Below are 11188 nucleotides of genomic sequence, written 5' to 3' on the forward strand. Positions count from 1 at the left end.
CTTTTCCTAAATACTACTTCTACTTTCTATAGGATACATACACTAGCATTATTAGCAAAAATACCATTACATCCTTTACATACCCTTGTCTCTCCTTCTCAAATATCAATTTGTTTTAGAGGTTTAATAAAATCAAAGTGAACAAAATGAAAAACTGTAATGTTCTATTCTTTCTATCAGGACTCCAGAAAATCTTCCCAAATCACATTTTAGTTTTGCCTTCATATACATTCCTGTAACTCAACAGCAGTACCCCACAGGAACCCATTATCAGTTGGCTACTGGTACCAGTCTTCCAAATGTATCTAATTCAAATGTTTAAGGTCTTTAAGTATATGGCCCTGGCAAACATTCCCCTTAATATTAATCTCCTTAGATCCTTTCCCACTTACACAAGTCATTCCTTCCCTTCCAAAGACAAATCTGTCGCAAGTTTTAATATTTTGTTTTTTATGGCATGTTCAACAATCATAGGTTTTTAAAATATTTTTTCAACTAAACCTAGACAATCTATGTTAAGTGTTGTCATAACCTAATTTTTTACTTACTAAAAATAAGAGGCAATTTTAAAAGTTAGTGTAATGGTTTCTAATTACCCTTGCAAACTTTCTAAACTAAACCTTTAAGAGATCAAATTACCAACATAAACACTCATAAAAAGACACAGCTAACTACTCCAAATGTGACTGAGTATAGAAATGTGTATGATATCTTAGTGGACATCATAAAAAAGAGATTAAACATTTGGACCTTCTACAGCTGTCCCCCCAAATCCAAAGGAATAAAATTCCTCAGTAATTTGCCTTACAAACAACATAATCCTTAACATATTACAGTAACACAATTTTAGGATGCTCATTGTAAGGCTACTTACAACAAAAGTGAAAGCAGTACAAGATCAAGTTTTAATGTGATTTAATGCATTTATGCAGTGCTATGAAATCTTGCTCAGTTTTCTAATGTGCTTGACTGAATAAAATTTACATATTAGAAAAAAGAAAAAGAAAAAAGAATAAATCTGCCATGGCCTGGGGTATAAAAAAATAGTAATAAATTTTTAAAAAGAAAATTTACATATTGGGTCTATTAAATGCAAACATTTTCACAATTTTTATCCCTATACCTTATCCACTTGCAAGAAGAAAATTTCAGGTCTCATTTCAGTCTGCTTTCTAATCTATACTGGGCACTTTTATTGTTTTGGACCACAAAGTAAACTGCAAGTCTTAGAAAAGCTCTTTCCAGTTCCACCACTAAACTGATGAGGGTCATGGGTTGTCTATTCATGGAGACCCACAATGGTACCCATTTACAGTTCTCATTATCCTCCAAAAAGAAGGAACTCTCTTTCAAATGTTTGTACTTGGCTTCCCTGTAGGAAGAGCCTAGTTTATGCACAAACATAAAATAGTTACACTGCTGATCTTGTCATTTAATTCTGCAATCCACTCTTTAGAAATTAATCTAAAAAATGTCACTTCGACTTTAAAAGCTGTATTTATTCCAAAACTCATTATTTAAAACTTTAGCTACCATTTAAAACTTTAACTTTCCAATAGATAATGCTTATAAAACAAGATTCTTATCTAATGTAGAATAAACAAATGAACTAGTCGCAAGTTAAAATTGCAAACATTTTTCAGAGCAAAACAAAAAAATAATTATTAAAGGTTTCCAACTTTTTATAACCACTCACACTTTTCCTTTGTCGTAACACAACATGCCTTTATACACTGTATTTGTACATTTATTTTTTGGTGGGTAAAGAATGTGGATTCAGAGCTTTGGTCTTAATTCCTAAATTCTGTTCATATCCATTTGATCACATATAACAATTTTGACTGCAATTGTTTTAGTAAGAAAAAAGTTATTTAAAATTCTTAACAACTGATAGAAGCTGTGTGATTTTATGAGTTACCAAAGAAAAGATTTAATACATAAACACAAAGATTAGCCATCTTTTTCCTAGACTGGACGTGTAAACAGAAATTCACCACAGTTGTCTGTTAAGAGTTATTTATTAATTGCTCCACAATAGTTCTAAAGTTCATTACAAACCAAAGTACTGAAATAAGTCTGAACTGAAAGAACAGCAAAATCAGAACAGTTTTCCAACTAAAGGTCCTTTTTACCCTTTTAACAGTTAATATTGGAGTAAATGTTATATTCCCTATTTTCCAAATGTGACTGAGTATAGAATGTGTATGATATTTTCCTTCAAAATCTATTCCTTTTCTTCTCCATTCTAAGATATCCTTTAATTACCTTTACACTCAACCCCTGCCAATTATTCTTCTATTCTCTATAAACACGGGAAATACATTTTCCCCTCTGGAGTATAAGCTCCAAATCATTAAATTTTTCTCCAGCTTCTATCTACACTTCCCAAGATACCAGTTTCAACATATAACATGCTTTACAAGGCTTATCATACACAGTACATTTGCACCTAGCTAGTCACACACAGGCTATAATGAAGTATAGTCTGTTATTAAGAACTCAATATTATTCCTCCTAGGTAAAAAGGTGTAGGTTGGTTGTAGGTTTTTTCACTTTTGCCAAAAGCTACTCTGTGCAACTGCAGAACCACAGTAGTTGACTGTAATTGTTATAAACACAACTGTTGACAGAAAATACTGAACTACTGTCAAGTGTACTACCTATATGGTAGTTATTATCAGATGAGAAGTGCAAAGACTTATAAAATCTATTCAACTAATTACTTGACCAGCTTATCATAAAGCTCTATGGCTTTTTGTAACCTAAATGCATTCCATAAATGCTAAGTAGTTAAACTGCAGATAAATCAATTCAGAAGCACCCATAATATCTGATGATTTTCTTAGGTTTTAACTTCCTAATTATCTATGCAACAAAATTTCAATATTTAGGATATCTTCTAAATTCTTAACCTAGGGTCCATAACTAAGAATTTATTTCAAAGTTGGAGGAGGTCTTGTGACGATGTAGACTGGCTTGCACATTTTCATTTGTTGATATATCTCTGCTAACATACAGGGGACAGGGGGCCATCAATTCTATCGGGTGCCCAGAGTCTGTGACCCAAAAAAAAAAATGTTACGCAGCACTTGTATGAGTAAGCCAAAGAATTTAAATAGAATCTATTTAAATTAGTCACACTCAAATACAGTCAAGCATAAGACAACAGAATTCTAAGATGCTGTGTTCATGCTAATGTTCATTTTAAATGTTACCAAGGATGTAAAAAAATAACAATACAGTATTTTCCCTCACTATCTATCAGTAATTCTTTATCATCTCATAGAGGGTACAAGCAGATTGGTAAGCCAGCACAGATCCCTCTTCTTAAATACCAGGAGGGATCCCATAACAAAATATTCATAGAACATTACTGACATAACCTCACGCAGCATGATGTATGGATCATATCATAGCACTAACAAAGGAGCCTTGCACCACATTTAAAAAATGAAATCCTATCAGTATGTATCATAGAAAACACGAAGACCATAAAACTCAGAAAATGAAGTCTTTAGGTATATTTTACTCTTAAAAGTAGAAGTTAAGTTCAGAAGCTAATTATTTTTGGTGAGGGAAGTTCTTCTGTTTAACAAGAGTCTATGAATTTGGAAGGTAAAAATTCCATGTGACCTCATGAAGTCATATTGCTCAAACTGTCACCCAGTTCAGGCTTAAATGCTACTAATGGCAAGTAATTACAAAATGCCAGATGACACGAATGAATACAAACTTCTGCCTCTCTCATCTGATGAGCATAATACAGAAAACTAAAGTAGAAATATTTGTATCAGTTTGCAACTTTTTATGCTAAAAATTATAGATGTTTTTCCACTGTTCATTAAATTACCTCAAAAATACTGACCAGCAATTGCTAAATTATGGTAGTCCTTATTCTGAATTTCCAGTAGCACAAGAGAAATCCAAAAGCATTGTTTCCTACTTCATACCTTAACATCTTAAAAGTAAAAAAAATCTTAATTTAAAAATGATCATATTCAGAGACAGACATTCCACAGAAGAAATAAAGGCAGGTGGGCAGGTTAAAAAAAAAAAATCAATCTGTAAGTGCTAATCTAGAACAGAGAATAAGTCACCTGTGCAAAGAAGTAAAAAGTTGGATTTCAATGCGTAATCACTGAGATTCTGCTTAGCACTCTTGTTCAAGGAAACAACCAAATCTAGCAAATACACTCAGGCAAAAAAACAAAACAAAAAACTTACATTTCCTAATCACAGAGACTCACCAGTACAGATAATCTCTACAGAGAAATTCATGCTTTTACTTAATATCTTTATCATTTTCTATAATACTATCACATACCAAAAAAAAGCCAAGCCTCAAAGACCTATTCTACCCTTTTAATTTATTCCCAATTCCTCAACTCTGTAGTCATTAAATTTCAAAGCACAATTGTCTTATGATCTACTTTTTCTCCTTCATGTTTGTAAGTTTACTAATATATTACACATTTACTAATTTTCAGTTTCTGCATCTTCATTATTTATATGGTTTAGCTCTTTCCTTCTAATATTTATACTATCAACTTTTTAAAACATTGCTATGATTTAATAACACCTTCTTCCTACCTAAAATGCTCAAGACCATTGTAATCTAAATCATACTGTCATTTTATTACAACTTTTTAATTAAAAAAATTTTTTTTCCCAAAACTGGTGCCATAGTATATTACAACCTTTTTGAGGTAAAAAAGGATGCACCTAAAACCAGAAGATATTGGAATCTGATTTAAAATAAAACCTCGATAAATAATTTCTCAGGAGTAATATTAGGATGGCTAACCCAATTTCAATAAAACATATTCTGATTTATATATTAAATTTCTATTCTTCCATATTATTATGCACCTAAAACATATTCAATGTTCATAAAGTATTCAATGTTCATAAAACATTGAATGTTTTCATGTTGTCATAAAACAATGAATATTTTATGAACATTGAATATGTTTTGGGTGCATAGTAACACGGAAGAACAAAAATTTAATATTATATAAATCTGAATCCTTTTTTTTTTTTTTTTGAGACACAGTCTTGCTCGGTCGCCCAGGCTGGAGTGCAGTGGCACAATCTCCGCTCACTGCAACCTCCCCACCTCCCAGGTTCAAGCAATTCTACTGCCTCAGCTTCCTGGGTAGCTGGGACTACAGGCACATGCCACCACGCCCAGTTGCTTTTTTGTATTTTAGTACAGACGGGGTTTCACTGTGTTGCCCAGATTGGTCTCAAGCTCCTGAGCTCAGGCAATTCACCTGCCTTGGCCTCCCAAAGGGCTAGGATTACAGGTGTGAGCCACCACACCCAGCCTTGAATCCATTTTCAACTAAAATAAACCGAGAAACAAAAAATACCTAAGTTTAAAAAATACAATTAAAATACAAGCCTCTAAACTGCAGGTTATACCACAGATGTGAATATTTTAGAAAAAGGTTAATAGAAAATTCTGAAAAACGTACTGGATATTAAGTAATATCTCCTTTCTTCAATTTTGTGATTAACAGGACTTTTATTGGTAGTAAACTAGAGCAAACAATCAGAATAATACATATGCAGTATTCAGTACACACAATAAAAGTTAAAGAAATTCAAAACCTGTATAAAACAAACTGGAGAAAAATCATACAGCTTAAGAGATACAGTGGTAAAGGTCCTCTCCATCCTTTGATTACAGCTTGTACTCTGTACTCAATAGAACTTACCGCACTTACTGAAATAAGAAATAAACACTTTTTAGTACTGAGTGTATTTAAGAAGATTAAGTACATTTTCTAAGAATCTTGCAATGACAAGTTGGTGACCCTTTAGCTGCTAAAGCTAAAGGGAGGAAAGTGGGAAAAGGAAATTAACTAATACTTTGTAACCATTTTAAATATTTCTTATTTTCCAAACACTGCTTTTATAACAGAAGTGTTTTACACTTGCACAATATTAATTACTTTATTATACATGGAAGCCTGCGGTAGGCTGATTACACAATAAGACTGCAAACAACCAGTGGTACTTTTCTGACGTCAGAAGAGTACATAAGACTGAAACATCACCAAAAGTACATAAAAAACTCATCAGCATAAACATCAAAGTACATTAAAAAATATAATCAGGAAAAAAATACAATTGCTAAAAAGCAGTTTAGAGTAGAGCCACTGCCTATCAGTAGCTTCAAATGGCAATTAGAGTTCATAGCAAGTTTTGATGACTTTACAAGACCCCTGTACAATACTAATGCACCCTTTTATTAAAATGTACATTAAAGGCCGCAATTTCACAAAGAGGTTCTGATGTTATTACTATATGCAGACACATCATCCCTCACAGGAGTTATGTCACCAGTTGGAATTACAACCTTATTAATGGGGTTTTATTATATATGGAAATCTGTATGGGTTTTTTTTTTTTAAAAAAAAAGGTGGGTTTTGGGGATGTTTACCCTATTGTTTTGTATTTGGATGCCCTAAGGCATATAAAGCGCATAATTACCTACTGGAATGTAAATGGTACTAAAATTAAAACTGTCAAAATAGAAAGAGGGAATAAGGAAGGCCCAAGAGCTCTTTTTAAAGAGAGGCTGAGAACAAGAAAAAAAAACCCAGAAGTGTAGGTAATATGTAACAGCGCAAACAAAAGAACCGTTTAGGCCATGTATAATAAATAATGCATACCCCAAATTTCAGTTAATCATATAATTTCAACTTGAGTTCTAATACTAGAACCAGCCAACCACTTGGGTTTCAACACTGTACTAGATGTCAGTAGAATCGCTTGATGGAATTACAGCCTTGTTACAGTTGGGATAAAGAGAGGGTGCTTTTTTTTTTTTTCCTTCTTTTATTAAAGCTATCATTCCAGGCTTTGATCAAAGATCCAAGAATATTTGTTCTACCAGGCTGGAATGAACGTGGTTTGGAAGTTCAGAGTACATTTAAAAGCTGCAACAAAATATAGGTAGCCAACAATCTCAGAATTTTGGATCAGCCCAGATGGAGATAGCAATTTGAAATGTTTTCGATCCCTTACTTAAATGACAAAATGTATATCAGCCCAGATAGAGCAATTTGAAATGTTTTCGATCCCTTACTTAAATGATGAAATGTATATCATACTATCTGTAAATTGGATATTCCATTACAGTGATAACGTACAGAATTCCCATGCGTTATTACACTTTCCTGAGAGTAAAGCAATTAGAATAACCTTAATCCTAGCAACAAAGTTTTTTTTGTTTTGTTTTTTTGTAGGGTTTTTTTGTGTTTTTTTTTTTCCTTTTTTTTTTTTTTTTTGCATTTAAAACATTTGGGCTATTCCCTGACGATCTATACATGTAAATTTGATTGCTAAACATTGTCACTTTGAATGTCAAACTATTTTTAATCTATTGATTTTGATTAAAAATCATAATACAAACAGAGCTAAAATCACACTAACAAAATAAACTAAATATGAAAAGTTGCATTGAAAGGGCATCACATTATTCTTAATAGGATCGTGTAGAAACATTCCAATGGCAGTGTTGTCAAAATAAAACAAAATTACATTAGAAGACCCCCAGCCTGGTCACTTTTGGGACCTTACCTGTAACTCTGGCTGGTGGGTGTCTTTACTCTTGTACTACATGGCTCACTTACATCAGACATCATATTTGTATACCCTGAGAAATCTGACACTGAAGTCCTTACTCTATGGTCCACTTCTCCATTAGAGTTAGTGATAAAGGTCATTGGCACCCTGCTGCCCGACTTAAACTGAGAACCAAACGCTTGTGCAAAGTTCTCAATCTGATACGTTGTTCTAGGCTCTATGTCTTTCTGAGGATCTATCTGGCTAGCTAACTCCTGAGATGGAATCTGAAAGCCTGTTGAAGACTCTAAGTTTTTCTGTTCCTTCTGGCTAGTCAATTTCTGAGATGAGGACTGGAAGGCTGATGAAGTCTCTAAGTTCTTCTGAGAATCTATCAGATCATCCAGCTCCTGGGAAGGTGTCAACTGCTGATGTGTAGCATCCAAAGCAGACAAATAAAGACCTGGCTGCGATCCAAACAACATCCCAAAAGGAGGCTTTGGCAATGAAGATGGCAACACTGAGGTAACAGATTGGCCAAAACCACACTCCAAAGGAGACGTAGTGTATATTTGTTTTTCTGGAAACAAAGTGTGGTTGTGGAGAGGTGAAGACAAACTGACAAATTGGAAACCATGTCCAAGAGTGAAACTTGCATTAGTGGATTTTTCAAAAGCCTGTTGGAGGTATTTGGAGTATTCTTGCAACATACTTGCTTTATCATTTGAAGGTGTTTGGGTGCCTGGGCTCAAATTTTCTTCTTGAACCAATTCTGAGTGTTCTCCTGAGGTGTGTAAATCCACTCGTGGTTCTGTAATATTGAAAGGATCCTCTTTCTGGCTTTCTGATTTGTTGGAGTATTGATCCAAAATACTTTGTAAAACCTCATCAGGAATTCCAGACTTGTCATGACAAGACTTAATCTCAGCATTTAGAGCTGAGGAGTCAATAAGTGACAATGGTGCCTCATTGTCCAAAACACTGACACCTGCAGACTGAATGACAGACTGTTGGGAGACCATGTGTCCTACGTTTATAGAAAAGGCACTGTTGCTGCTGGCAGTTGGTAAATATCTTCTTTTCTTTGAAAACTGCATGGCATCATCATAATTACTACTTATTTGACCTTGTTTGCCACTTGTACTTTGGAGAAGACCAATGGTCTCCACACTATTATTTGATACTATGCCAAGTGAGCCACTTGGTTTTCCAGACAAGGATTTCTGTCCTACTATGTCTGGTAATGGTGACACAAAGTTTAGGTAGTTTTTGTCTGTATTTTTTCTGCTTCCTTTCTTAAAGATCAATTTTGGCACCCTTTTCTGCAGTTCATCTATTCCAGTGCCAATTATGCCTCCACTGGAAGACACGGTAGGCATTTCTACTGAGTAACTCTGCATGTTTATATTATTTGAAATTTGTGATTCATTTGTTTTACCGGTCTTCTGTTCCTTATTTTCAATAGCTATGCTTTTTGACTTTGTTTTTCTCCTTGAAGAACTTGTATTTCCCTGAGACAACACAGCCAGATTACCCATATTGTTATGGTTTGATGACCCAGGTTCTGCACTAGTGGCTCCTTTAACTATGACTTCACCACATGTGCGCCTGTGCTTCAACAATCTATCAGTCCTTGAAAAATACTGTTGGCAAGTGTCACACTTATATGGCTTTTCTCCACTATGTGTCCTCTTGTGTCTCTCCATATGGTACTTCTGAATAAACTTCATGCTGCACTGATCACATCCAAATGGCTTCTCTCTACTATGAATTTTCTCATGTCTCTGTAGTAGGTATTTCTGAATGAAACCCATACTACACTGGCTGCACTGGAAAGGTCTTTCTCCTGTATGAATGAGGACATGTCTCCGCAGATGATAGGAGCTTCGGAAAGCAGCACTACAGTGATCACAGATATGAGGTTTCTGACTTGGGGAGAGGATGGCACCTTCTCCATCTCCAACCAAAGAAGGTTTGGAAGATGCACTTGGCTTCCTCTTGGCTTTGATTCCCTGAGATTCTGGCTTTGGCCTTTTTACCTTTTTGACATTAGTGTCCTGCTTTGGCTCCTCACTGCCATGGTGGTCATCAGTCCTGCTACTGCTGCTGAGCAATACGTCGCGGTGGTGCTGAGCTGGTTGCTGCTGGACATGCTGGTGGAGAATACTGAGGTCCTGGATGACGCCGTGACTCCCCCCTTCACCGCCTCCTAGGCCTGGAGACCTCTCTTCAGCTCCAGCGAACAGCCCCCCATAGTGGTGGTGGTGATGGTGGTGGTGGGACTGCTGCTCCTCAGGATCCGCGGGTTTCTCCTGTTTGATGCTAACCAAAGACTGCAAGAATCCCCAGGAGGTCCTCTGCGAGGGGAAGGCCGCGGCTGACGCCGCCGGCTCCTTCTTGAAAGTCATGTCCGGGGCTGGCGGAGGGGGGGGCTCAGCGGCCGGGGCTGCGGAGGTAGAGGAGGATAACACGCATTGCGGGGGAGGGGCGGCCGACCCCGCCGGCCGGGTGAAGCTGGTGACCGGGGGAAGCCGGTGGTTGAACATAACCATACCCTGGGGAAAGGTGGGTTCCATCTCTGCCCTCCTGCCGCTGCTGCTGCTGCCGCCGCCGCCGCCGCCACTACCACCGCCGCCGGAGCCGCTACCACCGCTACTGCCGGTACCTCCGCCGCCACTCAGGAACCCACTGCCGATTTTCATACCCCGGAGGAGGCCTGGCTGAGGAAAGGAGGAGGAAGAGGGAAGAGGGAGGAAAGGAGGTGGAACCGGGCCCCGGGCCGGGACCACCGCAGCGCTAAGGACCCCGCCGCGCCGCCGCCCAGACCGCAACGCGCCCAGCACTAATTCCCAGCCCAGTCGCCTCCGGCACCGGCACGCATGGTCCTGCGACTCTTCCCCAGGCCTCGCCCTCTCCCTCCTGGACCCACCGGCAACACTTACGGGTCCCGCCGCCGCCGCAGCCGCCGTCGCCTCCAGTTAATAAAAATAACGCCGTCCTCTCCACAATGGAATTAAAAGCCTCCCGTGTACTGCGCAGCCGCGGCGCAGTGTCTGCTGGGAACTCCTCGACCCGGCCAGAGGGGAGGTCTGAGGAGCCAGGGCGCCTGCGCCGCAGCTTCCGCCCGGTCTGCCTGTCAATCACTGGGGCGGTTGGGCGGAGGCGGGGGAGCAAGGGCAGGAGAGGCGGGGATTTGGAGCCCTACTAAAAAGGGGCTTTCGAGGCGCATGGGCGTGATTGGTGGGCTGCACTGAAGGAGATGAGAGTGGTTGAGGGTTTCTGGGGGGAAAACGCTCAGGAGGTGGAATCCAAGGGGCGGGAAGTTACGGGGGACTGTACTACAGCGTGGCGTGGGAGATGCAGAGAAAGAGGCTGAAAGAGAAGGTGGGGGAAACTGAGGATTCAATATTAGGGCTTTCTTCACTCTAGGTTTTGCAATCCAGGTCTTGAAATAAAATTCAAACTCAGAAGTGGATCATTGAGGGCACTTTTGATTCTATCAAGAAGCATTCAACTCCAAATGCTCAACATTTATTAAAACAGGTGCTTATGTTATCCCTTTGAATTTGGAAGCACTAATAATGGGCGCATATCCTTTGCATTTATAGGAGGA

At 38.1% G+C, this 11188-nt stretch overlaps 1 protein-coding gene across 8 annotated transcripts; it reads right to left on the reverse strand.

Moving 5' to 3' along the window:
• Window positions 1-5507: 5507 nt before the first annotated feature.
• Window positions 5508-10630, reverse strand: ZNF281 (zinc finger protein 281). 8 transcript variants are annotated; one of them, XM_078002407.1, is made up of 3 exons: window positions 10518-10630; window positions 10130-10291; window positions 5508-10021 (listed from the first exon to the last, which is right to left on the reverse strand). In XM_078002407.1, exons 2-3 carry the CDS (start codon window positions 10275-10277, stop codon window positions 7587-7589), a joined length of 2583 nt encoding a protein of 860 aa, XP_077858533.1. In that variant the 5' UTR covers window positions 10278-10291; window positions 10518-10630; the 3' UTR covers window positions 5508-7586. The 8 variants fall into 8 exon arrangements, with proteins under 8 accessions (XP_077858533.1, XP_077858530.1, XP_077858548.1 ...); XM_078002404.1 differs by having other exon boundaries at window positions 10130-10295; XM_078002422.1 differs by having other exon boundaries at window positions 10505-10630.
• Window positions 10631-11188: the final 558 nt, after the last annotated feature.

This window comes from Macaca mulatta, chromosome 1, assembly GCF_049350105.2.
Source record: "Macaca mulatta isolate MMU2019108-1 chromosome 1, T2T-MMU8v2.0, whole genome shotgun sequence".
Taxonomy (NCBI): Eukaryota; Metazoa; Chordata; class Mammalia; order Primates; family Cercopithecidae; genus Macaca; species Macaca mulatta.